The 18,381-nt window shown below is 39.7% G+C and overlaps 1 protein-coding gene across 1 annotated transcript; it reads right to left on the reverse strand.

The window, feature by feature from the left end:
• Positions 1–17,157: 17,157 nt before the first annotated feature.
• On the reverse strand, positions 17,158–18,117 carry MC2R (melanocortin 2 receptor). The gene has a single exon (XM_010212568.2). It carries the CDS (start codon positions 18,115–18,117, stop codon positions 17,158–17,160), a length of 960 nt encoding a protein of 319 aa, XP_010210870.2.
• Between the last annotated feature and the right edge of the window lie 264 nt (positions 18,118–18,381).

The following is an 18,381-nucleotide window of genomic DNA, read 5'->3' on the forward strand; positions in this document are numbered from 1 at the left end:
AAGCATTCATTTGTCACAACATATTTATGTCTAAAAGAAGCTTAAGTGGAAAAATAAAATCCTCCAGAAGTCATGTTTGCAATCTCAACCTTAATTTTGCCTCGTTCTGAGCATATTTTAGGACATTTACTACTTTGGGAAGTGGTATAGTAGTACCATGGAGTAATACAGAATTTACTAAAAAGTACAAGTTCACAGATACTTAGACTTTGGTGTTCCATCTCTAAAGGCAAAGAGGAGGCTTAAAGACTGATTTCTGATGGAGAGGTAATAGCATATTTTTGCTCTCATCTAGATGGATTATGTATTTTATTATAGGAAAGTGCTGTCTACTGTTTTTTTTATCTTCTTATTTCAACTTGACTGATGGCATCTTTCCAGTATTGTGGTGGTGTTTCTTTTTTCTTTTTTTTTCTTTTTAATTTATAATACCTTCTATAACTGAAACAAATATAATTTCTTGACTTTGATTACTCAGTACAGAACAGGACTGATTCATTACTGGAAAAAGCAGAAGAGTGTTTCATAAAAAAAAAAAACCTTGCCCTCCTGTTTAGAAATGTGTGGTGCATGAGCTCCAAGCTTAGTGTCAGTATGGTTTTCTGAAGAGCTAATTCCAAATAAAAGTCTATGAAAGAGCAATTTCGTAAGGTAAGTTCTGTTCCAGCAATCTGAAACAAGGCAGGGCACTGAGAGCACATCTCTGCAGAACTCTGCCAACTTTTCTGTCTTTTTATGGCGTTCTAGGGGAAAAATAGAAAGCTAAAAACAATTTCTATTCTCAAAGCCTTAGCTGTGCTGTTGGAGGTAAAATGATTATACAGACACAGAAATAAATAAATACAAAGCTGAATACGACTTCACAGGAACAAGACTAAGCAGTAACAGAGGTACTTCACAGCTCTGTGGTTGACCCATGTTATTTTGATTGTGTGACATTAGAGTTCATTCAGACTTTGCATTGCCACTTGTTCTGTCAGCAAGGTGAAAGAAAGGAAGAAATTTCTCTCAAGCAGTTTTGATCTGCTAGAGCAATCCAAGTGACAGAGAGCCCTGTGATAAAAGGAGAAGCTGTCAAAGCTGATTCAAAAAGTTCAGGGAGAAGCAGAGAAGTTAATGAGTTGGTTGGAATGACTTAACTTCATGGAAGGATAGAGGGGAGGTCATAAACTAACTGGCTTCCTTTTCTGCTACTACACTTTCCATAGTCCTCTTATGACAGCACCAATCATGCTCACATACTTACAACATCAGAACTAACCATATTTTTAAAATTAAGTTCCCTCTTTATTAAGAAACGTATTTGTCAGACATTGCTGCAGGTAGCACCCCAGTACTTACCAACAGACTGACTTTTTTTTCCAACTTCTTGTCTTTTGCAACCTGCATTATCCTTGTCAAGTTCTTTATCTTATTTATTTATTTAACAGTGGCTATCATTGCTGTAATGTTTTTTGTGCAAGCTTTTGACAATCAGCAGGACTAGAAGTATTTTGAAATTCATCAAAATCATCAGTTTTATATTCTACTGACTGCTTTCCTGATAGATCCTGTCAAACCTTGACACTCTTCTAGGATGCAGTTCTTTGCAACATTTTGTTTGTATCCCTGCTGGTTTTAGGGTAATGGTTCCTCCCCTGTGGTCACCATCTTCTCTTGTCATTTTCGCATTCTTTTCATGGCTCAGACTCTTTCTTCTATATAGAGCAGTGATGCTTTATATAGAATTTATATATATAAACTGATGTTTAAGGCTTTTTCTAGATCCTCCTGCTTTTGGTATTGTTTGCCCAGGAGAACCAAGTAATTTTTTTGTTTTGATTCTCAGTTGCTGTCAAGTTACTGCCTGAGTTTCGTCCTTTCCTGGAAAATGAAGCCATCCTTCTTAAGTTGGTGTTAGTCCTTCTTTCTTTCCAAGCAGCCCTGCTGAACAGCCCTGCTTCCTATTTCACAGGTCTCATTATGATAGAGAGGGAGAGGGACAAGGGGCCTAAATGTGACTGTGAAGTAACATCACAGAAGCCTCAGACCATATGGCTGGAGACTCATGAGGTCAGCAGTAGTGGCAGAGTGGAGATATGTATTAATTAAACCAGGGGAAATGGAGATGGCCGGATGGAAGATCCTGTGCTTCAGTTGCAGATGGGACAAGCCCATATGTTTTCCCCCTTCCACCACTACCAGGAAAGCCAATATCAAGATTCTTTTGCCAGTCCTTCAGTGAGCCTTGATAGGCTTTAACAAAGTGCAGGACAACTTCAAGCAATTTAAGAGCACAAAATTAATGACATACTTCTAATAGAAGCTTAAAAGTTGTAACATCTGGAGGGAAATGTGGTGCATGCCTAGAGCATTGCAGTACCTTGAAATCATACATACTGGCAAATTGGTGAAGGAAGTGTCCTTGAGTAGGCTTTTCCTTTCTTAGGTAGTATGCTTCTGTCTTGTGTGATCTCTTCTTCCATGCTATTTTGCAAGATCTTATTCAGCATCCTCTGTCTCTTTCTTTATAGTAGTTTGCTCCTAGTATTGGTCATCAGAATGTGGGTGTGAGAACATTATAAACCTTTCTACATGTGGATGAACTACTAGGAGCAAAGATTTCAGGTTTTATTTGCTGTGGTACTATGTAATGACAACTATGAGATGGATTTTGTATAGTTGTACCCATAACTACTGAATGTGCATCTACAACCTGTGTGACTGCACATGCAGGTAAACTTGGACAGCTTCTGCATGGAAGGATATGGGAAGGTGAGTTTCTTATGATCCAGAAGATGCTACAGGATTATCCTACAAAAGTGACTTATCTAGAAGATTCAAACCAACAAGCAAAAATGTCACAAAGAGTTAAAATACTGGACAGAGTACTCGTACTCCAGGCTCCATGGTGGGCTTAGCTTTATGCCCATGCAAGAGAAAGTTATATGGGAATACTCTTGCTATTCTGCATAGATCGACAGATAAGTTCTGCCTGTGGAGAAAGGAGTTATCTGTTTGCCTTTATCCATCCGCCAGTTTCCAATGGTTTGGGAAGGTCAGGAAGCTTGGTTTTACTCTCACAGTTGGAGAAGATCCAACTTGTACCACAGGGGGAGGAGGTAAAAGGATACCTCTACCAGATGCTGGCAGTGACACAGTGTTTTTCTGAGATAGGTTGCAACACACATCAGTCCAGGTCTTTGAATATAGTTTCCATGTGGCTCAGGATTGGCAGTGACTTCAGGCATCAAAGATAGAGTGGTTGCTGGGCATGGGCACAGGCCTATTGCTGAAACCCTGCCTGTGGCAAAAGAATTTATCCTTTTAAGATTATTAGGAGTGGGAAGAAATGTGAATGAAAATATGAACCTGAAAGCCCAGTGCATTTTCTTTGTTTATGCTGCTGTGCTTAAACAAAACAGCTTCTAATGAGAAAGCTGGTCATCAGCCAGCAATAAGGTACTTGGCTAAGCACTCTGCCAGGGTGAAATACGTGACATTCCCAGCTGTTTGCTTATTATTTTTCTTTTTCTGTCATCTCTCTGGAGCTTACTGCATGTATTTATTCTATTGACTATGAAAAAACTGTGAATCCTGAATTACTTACTGTAATAATAATAATAATAAAAAGAAGCTGAAATATGTTTCCCTGAAACACAGATATTAATCTCCAGCAGAGTAAGGGACTAATTAGTAACTATTCACTCCAACTCTGTGCAATTTTAGACTTTTTTTTTTCTTGGCAGTATCATTAGGTTTGTTTTCTCTTCTCTTTCAAAATCTTTAGTTATGCAATGGTTCGAGATGGAAAGGACGCTGGTTACCAACCTTTGCTCCCAACTTAGCTATCTTCATATTATGAAAATTACTTTTATCAGTTCCATTTATTGTCTCAAGTAACATTTACAGCTTTCTAACTCCTGAGAAAATGTTGTTTTGGGGCTACAATTGTTTGAAACAATTTATTTTTTATCATAAACTTTTCTTTTTTTAAAACAATATCAGTATGTGGTCTTTACAAGAATATAAATTCCCTTTCAGAATACTGTTTTAATTAACCAAGAAAAGTTAAATTTATACAGAATATGAGACACTAATGGAGTTCTTTTTGAGCAATGTCTATTTTTCATTAACACTATTTATCAAACAAGGGTTATACTGGCCAGAAAAGCTGTGAAAAATACTACAAATTTAGCTGCCATTGTGATAAGGGCTGTGCAAGTACTTAGATTCAATCTGACATGACTAAGTAAAGAAACAGAGTTTTACTGCTGTGGTCTTGGCAAAAAGGAATTGAGGAACTTGTCATTTTCTGATGACCTTAGCTCCAAGTAAATTTAATAAATCTTCCTGTGAAAGATAAAAAAGACTGTTTCCCTTCATGAGAACTCCCCAGACGTCTTGTATCTGTTTATAATACAGATCGGGATGTAACCTATAGAAGGCAACAGATTTTCCCCTTTTACAGAGCTTCCATCGTTTTTATTTGGTTAATTACTATAATTGATTATTTTTTTAATTGGTAACACATGCAAGTAGATCTTTCAGAGGTAAGGCAAAATAATGATTAGACTGCAAGATATTCTAGAGTTTTTTTTTCAATAATCTAGTCCATGGCTTTTAATTCAACAAGTGTTGTCATGGCTGGATGCTTAACATTGTACTGTGCTTACATGCAGCAGCAAAATAGGTGCTTTTTTCAACCAGAAAACTCAATGTCTTTAAATTTAAAGACTACAGTAACTGATTGTAAATGTATCCTATCTGTTAAAGGGATGGGTTGAAATAACAAGTCACTTACAGTCTGGCAAATAAAAACCTGTGCCAAAATGAGATTGGAAATAAGACATAGCTTTTTACTCCAATTTATACTCCAATTAAACAAAACAAAACAGAAAAACTTTGGCCCTCTCTATAGACTGCTGTTCTTTGTCTAACACTAACACAAAAGTCTTCATTAATGTAATCAGTAATGTAATCATCATTAATATAATCATTCATTACACTCACAGAATCTTTGTAAGTAAAAACTGAAGTTGTAACTACTGGCAAGAAGCTTCCTACTCTGATTCAAATGCAGAATCTGAAACAGCAATAATTCTTCAGATTTTTTAGAGGTTTCTCATCATCATCAAGATGTTGGATCTCATCAGTGTTTTAGATTGCAGCTTCAGTTTTGTTTTTGTTTCTGCTCTACCAAGGTCAAGGATGGGAAGTACCTATGGCCACTGAAAGATACTACCACTCCATGTCCACTTCTTAGCTGGAAATGTTCAATGTCTTTTGTAATATGATCCTATTGGCCATTGTTTTCGGGGTAGGTGATCATTCCCTTTAAATCCAGGTGTGAGTCTTGCTCTCTGAACTGGCTTCTTCTGATAGCCTGTCTAGACCATAAGCTGTGCAAAGAGTGTGTCTACCCTTCAGGTATTTGCTCCCTCACTGCCTCACAACAACTTGTGACCTCTCTTAAGGGACCTTAGGCCATATTGGAGTGATAGCTCAATTCTTTTATAGAAAACCTGTGCAGCCAGCTGGGAGCAATAGTTGGGACATTTTTCCTAGAATAAAAGGGCACTGAACAACAGGCATCTATATACAGAGCCAAAGGGCATAGGTTGGAAAGATGAGGATAGGCTTAATTAAGTTCTGCAACAACGGGAGAGACACGCTGCCCTTTCTGGTTCTTTCTTTTCTCCTGGTGGAATATCATCTTCTAGTTTCCTCATAATAAAATAGGGTCTACTCAGACTCTTTCCCTGATGTTTGCTTTATTGAGAGACATTGGTGTGTGGGTGAACCTCTTCTGTGACTTAACCTGTTTTTCTTCGATGTTGCCCTATTCAGCCTTGAAATTCCATTTCAAGGATATGAAACTGTGGTTCTTGTATAACACACTACCTGTCAAATGATCTATAAAACATGACAAAGGTAATACACTAACTCACTGTAAATCAGCTGAGGAGAGACATCTGAATCTTAGACATATGCACAGACATTTGAATGGTGTGGCCAGAGAGAGGAAGCAGCGTGGGCTGAAGTAAGATGTGTGTGGGTACAATCCTTCCATATATTATAGCTAATTTGCTCCCATGGAAACATATATTTGGATGTTTATTTCAAACTATCTGGTCTTTACTCTCAACATTGTTCTGCAGCAGTTCTCCGCTGAAGAGATGCTAGTATTCCTTAAGAGAAGCTGCTATGCTGGCTATTAAATTCTGCACAGTAAATCCACTATGCCTGCTGGATCTCTTTGGTAAAAACAAGGAGTCAAAAGCCGAGATAAAAAGAGAACAATCTTATTAGAAAACTCCTGTGACTTAACCAAAGTCCAAAATCCCATAAACACCCACACAAAAGTCAGTCTATACTGACAGGTAATTGGCTGCTCTGCTTGTTGTGGTGAAGATTTTTCTACCTTCGGATTCTTTCCTATGGGGATAAACTGTGTTTGAAGAAAGCACAACTGTGTTTTCTTCAAACCCTGGAGGCTCAGCCTGTGGCTTGCCTCCTGTTCCCTAGCCTTCCTGCTCAGTGAATAGAAGCTGGATGCAGGGAAGCTGGCCCTTATACCCAGATACTGTCTTTCATGTCCAGCTAATTATGATCCTGTCTTTTATTTCTGTATACTAACTCGTTTAAGACCCAAGTCTTTCAGCTACAGAGAGCTAGGGCTTGGGTGCATGTGGTTAGTATCACAAAATTCATAGTTCTGGGAACTCTACGGTGGTGAGGATGGGGTGAAGAGTTTTGTAGCCATCCCCTATCACAGGGTTCAGACACTAGTGTTAGTCTGGCGCATCTTGACTATTATGGATACCTCTCAGGATTACCTCTGTTATGAGAGTGTGTCCTCTGCATGATCAGAATATGTGGCCTCCCCCACATCTCAATATATTCCTCTATCATTGAATCATGGGACCTTTTCTTTAGCTAATATTACTGTAATAAACTTGAGTTCTGTCATTTAAAGAAAAATTCTGAGGTAGCTAGTCTGAGAGATTAATATTAAGCCTTTATCTTGCAGGAAGCTGAAAAAGGGGTGAATGGACCATAAGGAAAAGACAGATTTAGTAGCAGCAAACAACACATGCTGAAAGCATACTCTACAATTTTTGAAGAAGTGATTTTAAATGGCAGCAAAATGTGTCTAGTGTTGATCAATAAAGAGGATTACAGAAAATATAAATCTCAGTATATTAGAATACTCTTCAAAAGCCAAACACCTCAAAAATAAGTGTTCAGATAATTCATAGATTGCTAGGCTTGAAGCAGAAAGGTTTGAATTAATACTCTCCTTTCTCATTCCTGAGTTATAGGTTGTTTCATATTTAAATCCCAGTGTTCTAACTTTAGTCTATTCTCATTTCTTGCTACTTTAACACAACCCACATCGTCCCTTGAAATCTTTCTCTTCATTATTCCAGCATTGCTTTCACTGTTGTTAGAAAGCACAGCTGCTATGAAGCTTCCTTGCCTTTTTTTCTCTAGGGTAACATTTGCCAGGAAATCCTTTTTGCAGAACCCAAGTTCTGCATCACCTGCCCTGAAAATCTATCTGCCTCTCTGTAAGCAGCTGCTGTGTTCTGCTGTAGTGGTTTGTGCAACTGGGAGAGCGAGGCTTCTTTTATCCATATGTCTTCTATATCTACTTTCAGAAAAGGCACACAGACACAGATTGTTGAACAGCGAGATGCATGTGCTGGCAAGAACTAGATTGCTCTATCATGGGACAGACTTCTTCCAGCTACAACTGCCTTGCATTCATAAAGCTGTACTCTAGGCACCTGAGCTTGTGGGTAAGATCTATCCTGCTGTCTCGGGAAGAAAAGTTGGTAACAGATCAGATGAAATAAACAGCCCAGTTATGCCTTTCCACAACTTTTAGGCAGAGCTGAGCAAAGATATTTACTGAAGAGTTTTATTAGTGGACAAAAAAGTATGTCTCATCTTGAAATTAGTGAGGGAAGTGTTAAAGAGATGTAAAAGCACCAGTGGCATTTCCATGTAGCATCATGTGCGACACAAAAATATTGATATGCAAGTTTCATTAACGTTAGCAGTACAGATGGATTTTTGAACCTCCAAATGCTGTCTCTGCCTCTTGTCCTAGCCATTTGTTTCACAGTGCTGTAGGCAGCAAGACAGGCAGCAAGACATATTCCTTGTGGTGGAAGCCTTGTCATCAACATAGGCAGAAGGGCTGGGAAAGCAGACTGTCTTAATTCAGAAGATGTTTTGTTTTCCCTCTCATTTCAAGAAAACATTTTCCAAAACCCTTAAATCGAGAGTCTGGGCTTTCAGAAGGCTAACTGCAGACAAGATGAGATCATTTAGTAAAGTTAAAATATATCTGACTTTTCATGGGTAAAAATTCTCCGTCATAGGCTTACTATAATACAAAAGGGCTTTTTACAAAAGTGGAACTTTGTAACTTGTTCTAAACCAGATCTTCCTTGTAAACAGCAGGAAGCAGGATTTCTCACACTTCTCTCAGATTTCCTTTGCAGGTGAGCTTGAAGGTGTGAACTACAGGCCACTCAGCCTCACCTTCGTCCCTGGGAAAGTGATGGAATGGCTCATACTGGCTGTTGTCTCCAGGCACATGGAGGACAAGAAGGTGCTCAAGAGTAGTCAGCATGGATTCACCAAGGGGAAATCTTGCTTGACTAACCTGATAGCCTTCTATGATGGAATGACCGGCTGGGTAGATGAGGAATGTCATCTATCTAAACTTCAGCAAGGCTTTTGACACTGTCTCCCATAATATTCTCATAGGTAAGCTCTGGGAGTGTGGATTAAATGAATGCATGGTGAGGTGGATTGAGAACTGGCTGCATGGCAGAGCTCAGAGGGTGGTGATCAGCGGTGCCGAGTCCAGTTAGAGGCCTTTAGCTAGCGGTGTCCCCCAGGGGTCAGTCCTCGGTCCGGTCCTGTTCAATTTATTCATCAATGACCTGGATGAAGGCACAGGCTCCCTCAGCAAGTTTGCTGATGATACCAAACTGGGAGGAGTAGCCGATACCCCAGAGGGCTGCGCTGCCATCCAGAGGGACCTGAACAGACTGGACAACTGGGCAGTGGAAAACCTCACGAAATTCAACAAGGGCAAGTGCAAGGTCCTGCACCTGGGGAGGAATAACCCCAGACACCAGTACAGGCTGGTGACTGACTGACCTTCTGGAGAGCAGCTCTGCAGAGAGGGACCCGGGTGTCATGGTGGATGACAATTTGACCATGAGGCAGCAGTGTGCCCTCGTGGCCAAGAAGGCCAGTGGGATCCTGGGGTGCATTAAGAAGAGCGTCTCCAGCAGGTCAAGGGAGGTGATCCTGCCCCTATACTCAGCCTTGGTGAGGCCACATCTGGAGTATTGTGTCCAGTTCTGGGCCCCATAGTACAAGAGGGATGTGGAGCTGCTGGAGAGAGTCCAGTGCAGGGCCACAAGGATGATCAGGGGCCTGGAACATCTGCCCTATGAGGAGAGGCTGAGGGAGCTGGGCCTGTTCAGCCTGGAGAAGAGAAGGCTGAGAGGGGAACTAATCAGTGTCTATAAGTACCTCAAGGGAGGGAGTGAGGAGGATGGTGCTGGCCTCTTTTCACTGGTGGCCACTGACAGGACTAGAGGTAATGGCCACAAACTGAAGCATCAAACATTCCACAGGAACTTAAGGAAAAAATTCTAATCAGTGAAGGTGAGAGAGCCCTGGAACAGGCTGCCCAGAGAGGTTGTGGAGTCTCCTTCTGTGGAGATCTTCAAAATCTGCTTGGACGCAGTCCTGTGCCACATGCTCTAGGTGACCCTACGTGTGCAGGGGGGTTGGACTAGATGACCTCTAGAGGTCCCTTCCAGCCTTAAGCATTCTGTGAGTCTATGATTCTGTGAACTGAGGATATGTAGCACCTTTTCATAATCTCCTCTAAATGGTTCATGTTTCACACTTTCCTGCCTCTACTGAGGTTTTTTTTTGTTGCATAGAGCATGTTGGGAGTGGGTCTAAGTTCTCTTCCCTCCACTCCAGTGAATGTTGCTTTCTTCATTGCACGGTTTCAACAGCAAAGATATCTTCAAGTGACAGCAATCAGTTTTTTTTTTCTACCTACATAAAGCCCTGTGGCCTAGATTTTTTTTGGAAAGGCTGCAGATGTGTTTTTGAATTTATTCCATGTAGTTAGAATGTGAATCTTTATCTCTCATTTCCTAGGGGTTGCTTGGGTTGCTGAGTTTGTAGACATTCCCCTTCAAAGAAAGTAGAAACAGCTGCAAGTATTCCTGTTTTAGGTACTAAATTCCACCTAATTTCATTAATTTGTCTAGCCCTCGAATGATTTTTCACAGTATTGCCTTTTACTCATGTTTCTTTTTCACTACAAATATAAGAAGGCAAATATTTGAATAAACTATTGAATGTTAGCAGAGGTATTAAGTTAGGCATTTTTAACCATAAACTGAATTTGCCATTGTCATTGCTGGAAAGATAACGAACTGAGAAAAGTATACTGTGAGATAGCTTTGGAACAGATAAAAAGCATTTTGCGGATATAATTCAGGAAGTATATTTCAAGATTTCAGCATCCCAGTTTCAAATGACTGCATAGTATGTTATCAGGTAATTTTGGAAACATCAGAAGCACCATATTTACTTTGATTTTAACATGATTCAGCCCCAGACATGTCACATTAACAGGGAACAAGAGCAGGGCAGACAATTTTATGGTGACAAGAAGCAACTAAATGTTATTGAAAGGTGTGAAAAAGGAAAGAAAAAGGACTTCACATAGAGCCATCAAGCGCAAATATCATCCCTGCTTGCATCATAGATTCTTCAAGACCTGTTTTGGGTTCTTTCCGTGAAATACCATTTTTTTTTTTTTTTAACACAGGACCAAATAGATAACACAGGAAATGCACTTAAAGTCTTCCTTGGTCACCGAGTTGTCTGGATGCAGGATTGAGACTGAAAGTTTGTGTGAGTTCAGTAGAAAGAACTTTTCATGAAGAAAGCAATATGAAGTATATCTATCTATCTATGAAGATATCTGCGCTTATTATAATTTCTTTGTGGCATGATGTTGAGGAGAGACACAGCAATAGATCTGGGTGAGCAGAAGCTGCTGCCACCATCCCGCTTCTTTGACAATGGCTGTGGCTGATGGTGCTCAGGATAATGTTTCCGTATTAATTATCTCTTCCTTGGGACTGTCTATGCAAGTGATCTTTCTGCCATGTGGTACAGTGGCTCTGACACTAACATGTCAAGTAGAAATTACTACTCACACTCTTTGCTTCCTCTCTGTGCTTTGTCTGAGTATTGATTTTGCTATAACATCTAAGCATTGGCATGTCAAGAGACTGATGCTAGCTCCAGGAACAAGGTTTTATCTTAAACAACAATTGATAAACTGTAAAGCTCTGGACCATTCTGAGAACACTTGTACCCAGCTGTCATGGATTATTCTATTGTAAAAACTGTCTGGCATGCATTTTCAGAACAAAACATAGTTCTTGAGTGTTCAGAGTGCTTTTGGCACTTGGCAATTATTGTCTATCTTGACAGCTGACTTGACACCTTTGGCAATTATTATCTATCAAGACAATAATGCTAACCTCTGAGACTGTTTTAGCATCAGCCCTCTGCTCAATACAAACTGCCTTCTAATATTAAGAGGGATTTTCACCCAGTTTTTGCTATGTGATAACAGAAAGCACACAGCCCCTTGTGCATCTTAATGCTTACTCCCACTGGTTGGAACAAGAAGAGATTGAATTTATCCCAGTGCTTTAAGATAAGTGGGTGCCCAAATAAAGGCGTACGTACAATGTAACATTATGATTTATTGGAAGTTAGTCCAAATTAACATTTTCCTTACAGCGTGAGGTGCTTCAGCTGGTGTGAATCCACCAAACTATTTAACCTTGGACTATTTTCGTTCAGGTTTGCTCATCCTGGTTTTCTTAGTCTTACAGCATCTGATCTCTAGACTACAATTGTCCTGATTTGTAGAATTGATATTGAACATAAAAGGTAGCTGGAAAATAGAAGATTGTTGTGTGTTGTTACAAAATAAGAACAACCATTTGGGATATCCTCACCACTTTCACGCAGCTCCTCACATTCTTCCTTTGCTTTCCCGTTTGACCCTGGGCGTTACTTTCTTCATTTATGCTTCTCAGCTCTTTGCATTTCTCTCAATTCCAGCAGTGTAAGATGGGTGTGTCTTCTCCACCTCTTCCCTCCTCTGTGCTATCACTGCCATGCTGGCCTACCCAATCCTAGGAATTGTTTGATTTTCCCACCAGGGTCTCAAAACCACACTGTTCTTTCCTAGCCTGACCAAGTAACATTTCTAACATGGGAACCTAGGGACCCAGGACCTCTCTGCCCTGTGAGCTTTCTCATGCCCCTGATACTCCTGACTCTCCAGATAATGGCTTCAGTGAGGGCCTCCATATGTAGAAAATGTTTGAATGACTGATTTAGTTCTATTAAAACTATTATTTTTAAAAAGGATTATTCTTCAGGACTCTATTCTGGAGTTTTCCCTGGGCCTGCTCCCAGACTTCTAACAACCTCCAGGGCTGTCCTCTCTAATAGGAAACACTGCCAATCTCAACCCCTTATTAACCAGCCAACTCTCACTGACAAGGTTGTGCTTCTTTCATCTGCCTTCTCATCTAAGAGCCAGGACCTGCTTTTTATCCAAATTCCACCCCCGTTTCAAAGACTTGGTTGTGATCTGAGAGAAAGCTAAGCATAGATGAGAGATCTGAAGCCTCAGTTCCTCTCAGCTTGCCCCCTGACATAAACTGCTCAGTGCTGGGCTGAAGTAAATTATTTCCTCTTCTTTTTTTCCTCCTTGCACAGACTGGTAAGACAGTTAAGTAAAGAGATTTAGGCATTGGACCAGGCAATGTGATTATCCAAATCGCTGGGCTATGGATTCATTTCTCACATAAATGAAAACTGAAGATAGTGGCTAAAGCAATATTCCAAAAGCACTTTTCTTACTTTGTTCAGCTCCTTACCTCAGGCTGTGTCACTTTTATTCTTGTCTGCTGTATTTCTCCTGCTTACTGTTTTATATGTTCAGTTCTTGTTTTAATGAATTATGAACTAAAGTGGCATTTCTGCTTCCAGACTGTGGCTCTGGGGTTGATTCAGAGCAATCCAGTTTTACCTTGGCATTGCTCTTTTGAAACAGTGGAATTAGACTACTATACGCCTGAAAAGGCACACTTGTGGAACAGCCTTTGGATCAGTTTAGAGACTGGGATCTTTCTTGAAAATTCAAGTGAAAATGCAAATGCATATTTAGCATAATGAATAATACCATGGTGGCTTGAAAGGGAGCAGCTGCAGTAGTCTCTAGAATGGGGAAACGAGTTTTGAGCATGAAGATTCCTGCCTTGGACTTTTAATGCCAACCAATATTGAGACCAAATTTAAAAGTACAGAATGCTCCGGGTCAAGAAGCAGCAATCAAGAAGAATAATATCTGCAGTGTATTTTAGAGAGCCTGAGGATATACTTATTGGAGGTTTTAGAGACTGTATTGAGCTGCTCAGTGTTATTCTGAACTGAATGCTCTTACTACCTGCTGCAAAGGGTCTTGCATATTTTGCTGTGCTCTTATGACATTCTGAATCTCGCAAATCTTAATAGGAAATCAGTGCAGAAAAGGTGGCATGAGGCCAGAGCTGGGCTGAGCCCGGGCTGGGTGGCTGCCTGTGTGCTGGGCTGGTCATGGAGGCTGTGACAGGCCATGGACAGGAGGACAGGGGCTGGAGTTGGCAGCACTGCAGCATCATGGGGCAGGAACTGATGGTCAGAGGCCCATGGAAGGAGCTCCTTCTGTTAGCAGATGGCTCCCAAAGAGCCCTGTGTTTACACAGACAATTCATACAAAGTTTAGGCATAACAGTTTGAGGACTGAAGTCATAATAATTGACAGAGTAAAGGAGCCTCTGAAATAATGGAATATGGTTCAACAAAACATCTTACGGTCTTTCTGCAAAAAGAAATATTTCAGTTGAAGGTAATTAATAAATAATCTTATTTACCTAGTAGGCATTTGTCCTCTGGCTAACTTAGCTAGAATTACTTGAAAGCTAACTGCAGTTCATTATGCTATGTGTGACAGTTCTTTTGCTGTTTTTAATGCCTGTAATGTTAGCTACATACATTTTGCTCACGACTCTAAAAAAGAGACTAACTTTTGGCTCTTTATCTACTAGTTTTAATCTAGAAAAGTAGCCTAGTTGTCAAGTGTTTGGACAGGAATTTTTGCCTAAACAGATGGCCTTTGATGGTGCCCAGCACTTCAAGTCAAGTTTCTTTTCCTTGTACTTCAATATTGATTGAAGAGCTAAATGCTTTCTTCAGCTAATAGAAGTCTGAGACACCTACTTTTCTGAATCTTGCCCAGGGTTGTAATTCATGTAAACAAGGCTTATTTGCCTTGCTATTTTGTGAACAAAATTAAACTGCTGTGCAGGTCTGTCCTTCACTGGCATGCCAACTCTTTCAATGTAATTAATTCCCCTTAGTGCCTTTATCAGATTTGTTCATTTTTTTCCTAAACATGAAGTTCAGTTCAAGAGAAAACAACAGGAACAGAGCAGGACCTTTTCTTCTTTGGCTTTGTAATAACTGACTGGAAGAAGTCCTGCTTCCACAGTCCTTTGGAGAAATTCTGTGGGCCCTTCTGAATGAAACATTTGTGGTGCTGTTGCCTGGGACTTCATGCGGCTGGATTTTCCAGGAAACAGATGGTTCCTTCCAGGCTTGTTTCTGGTAGGATCCAAAATGCACTTAGTTCTCCCAAGCTAAGGTACAGTTCTGGCTCCCAAACATGTGTAAATTAAGGCTGGGAAGATGAAAGAAAGTCACAAAATCTAAAAAGAGCATTCAATGCAAAATTATACATTAATATGTCTGAGCAGAGTTTCAAGAGCACCTTCAGTACTAGATAAGAAAGACTTCGCAAATCAAGGACTCTGTTCAAAGAGCAATATAAAATTAGTGTATGAAACAGAAAAAATATATTTTCTTGGAGACTGCACAACTGCTAAAATACAAGTCAAATTTTCAGTCAGTTAGGAAATAACATATGGAGATTTATCCATCTTCTGACATGCAATAGACACTGGTAGGCTTAAAAAGGAAAAACTACCTAGAAACTTTTCTACTTGAGACTATTTTATGCTCTCCCTAACTCACTTTCCCAGAAACGAAAATTTTTTGCATGAATGCTCCGTTCTAAAAGAACTAGAATAACAATAACAAAATCCTTTATGTGTCTTTTGAATTGTATTTACTATTTTACACAACTCCTAAGCTCACCTAGAGGTCTAATATTCTGCCACAGGTTTCAGCAGTTTTGTAAATTCATAGGGATCTGCCTTATGCATTTACAAAGGAACTATGGTAAGTTCAGTTTTCTTCAACGTATCCAAAATAAACAACCGAAGACAGTTGTCTTACTGTTTTGAGTGTTCCCATGATTTAGACCAGATAGATAAACTACAAACAGCAGTCATGCTTGTTGTGGGGCTAGTGTTGCCTGTGCGATGGATGATTTCGTACCTTGTTTGGTGGGCTTAGGTTCTCAGGCAGAGTGTGAGGCTGGAACACAAGTAAAGAAAGAAGGGGCAAGCCCAGATGCTTGCAGGGTGGTCTGGGTCTCATGCAGGATAGCCAAGGGCTCCTGGAGTGGGCCTGGGCCTGTGGCTGGAGATTTCTGGCCCAGCAGAGTAACTTTATTCAATTTGTGTGAGGTCAATACTTCATCTGGTCTGGACTGACTCAGAAGCCCTTTATTTTCTTATCCTTCTAGCTGGATTTTTTTTTTTTTCTGTGAAAAATATTCTTTAAGTGTTTGTGAGTTTTGTATTATTTTGGCAGAGGCAATTCAAAATTTTCCCAATAGCATCCTGAAAATTATGAACTGTCTGGGCTATCTGATTCCTTTTCCAGCTGGCTGACTTTTTTGAATTTGCCTTTCTTTGCCTTTTAAGATACAAAACCTGTCTTTGCTGCCTGCACGAATTTATGTTGGAAAGACTCCTTTTCAGTCACTAAAAATAGCCTTTAAACCAAAATATCTTCTTCTCTTGGACTTATGCTGCAAATGTTATTTTTATTACTTAGAGCATACTAATTGCATAATTTTATGTTTGGAACTTGCCCCACGCTAATTGCCTCTTTTTAAGGGAACTAGATGTAAAAGAACAAAATAATGACATTACTCTGCCAGCATAGTCCAAATACATATCTGTATTTACTGCTTTCTCCTAGATTTCCTACAAGTTTCTAGTTTAGAAACAAGAATTCATTTCATTGTGATTTAAGCAACAGATTCTTACAGCAGTATTCGCCTTACATTGAAATTGCTGATACAAAATGGATTGGCATGAACTCATTCCTGGGGTAATGCAGTACTTGTTGAAGAAAATTTACGCTTGATTTTTTCTGAAATGATGCAGACTCCTCTTCAATCATTAAAAATAGCCTTTAAACCATAGTATCTTCTCTCTTGGACTCACTGTAAATTTTATTTTTGTTACTTAGAGCACACTAATTGCGTAATTTTATCTTCGAAACTTGGCGCACACTAATTGCCTATTTTTAAGGGGACTAGATGTAAACGAACAAATTAATGACATTACTCTGCCAGCATAGTCTAAATACATATCTGTATTTACTGCTTTCTCATAAATTTATTGTAAATTTGCAGTTTAGAAACAAGAATTCATTTCATTGTGATTTAAGCAACAGATTCTTGCAGCAGTATTTGCTTGAAATTGGAATTGCTGATACAAAATGGACTGGCATAAACTCATTCCTGGGGTAATGCAGTACTTGTTGAAGAAGGTTTACACTTGAGTTTTTCTGAAATGACACAAGATAATTAAGTTGCCATTATTTTTGGACTATTATATTAAACTTAGCAGCAGAATGAACCTCAGTAATATTTCTGGAGGTCTGATTGGCAAAGATATGAGGGCATACTTAGTTTTACGCATTCTTTGCTATCCCTCAGGAAATCACTGGCATTATCCTACAACAACAGTATTACTTTGGGTAGAATTGCTAGCATTTCCAACTCTGCAAATTGGTGTTACAGAGCACTCCATAAGCATCTTTCTGTAAGATTCATCTTTTCTTACGTGTTTACCAGTTCCAGTTTGATCTGGTACAACAGAGCATCTTCTTAAATGTACTCCGTAATTCTGGGCTCCGGAATGCATAAATCATGGGGTCAATGATTGCATTGCACATTATGAGTGTCCCGTTCACATGGAAAATGGACATGTAGCAGGCACAGTATGGATTATGTGGGCAAAACCTTGCTAGAAGAATGTGAAGAACAAAGGGGGCCCAACAGCAAAGGAAAACTCCAAGGAAAATAGTCAGCGTAATGGCTCCTTTCATATTAGTTCTCTGATGAACTGCACTAGTGGGCAGTGTGGCAATCTTCTTAGCATGAGATCGAGCCAGAAGAAACATATGGACATAGAGGCACAGTATAAAAAACATCATTAAAGGGAACAGAATGGTGAAGGGAATGACTGTAGCTACTTCATAGGAGAAGAGAGCGATGGCAATACTACTGCCAGCACAGAATGTCCAGATGATTGCCAAGATGACCAAGGCCCTTCTCAGTGTCATGATGTTATGGTACCGTAAAGCGTAGAAGATGGTGATGTATCTGTCTGCTGCGATAGCTAACAAGCTGAAGATTGACCCCAGTAAAGACAAAATAAACATGGAATCCATGGCATCGTCCAGCTTTTTCTCGAAGTCCCCGCGACGTCTCAGGTAGCCCATTTTGCACAAGATAATAAAGATGTTCTCCAGAGTTTTGTACAAGCTACCTAACATGTCTGAAATGGCTAAACTACAAATAAAAAAGTACATCGGCAAGTGCAGATTCTTATTCCTGATGACAGCAATAAGGACGAGCAGGTTTTCCAATATGCCAACAGCAGCAACTGTGAAAAAAACTTCTTCTGGTACAACAACCTGAGTACAGTCAGTAATATTTAAGGAGAAATCACTTATATTTTCCAGGGAAGGAATGCTTGTCTGTCCTGGATGCTTGATTATGTTGAGAGGCCTCTCAGTGCTCATTTCTTCTGCCCACAGGAAGATTCTGGATTGTTTCTCAGGCTTGTTTTTGTTGTGAAGCTGTCCTATCAGTCAGATCATCCTTCCTTGATGAAGCTCTCTTAATCTGGGGTAATTCTAAGGGTTAAGTGAAATGTTTTGGATTTCTCCTAAAATTAAACACATAGAAATGTAAATATCAAGAAGAAAATTCCCACACAAATGTGTCAAAAATAGACATTTTAAATAGCACTGATTGGAATAGAATGAACATATGTCATCACTAGA

This window comes from Tinamus guttatus, unplaced genomic scaffold (assembly GCF_059628265.1).
Source record: "Tinamus guttatus ecotype Peru unplaced genomic scaffold, ASM5962826v1 Tinamus_guttatus_pri_ptg000520l, whole genome shotgun sequence".
Classification (NCBI taxonomy): Eukaryota; Metazoa; Chordata; class Aves; order Tinamiformes; family Tinamidae; genus Tinamus; species Tinamus guttatus.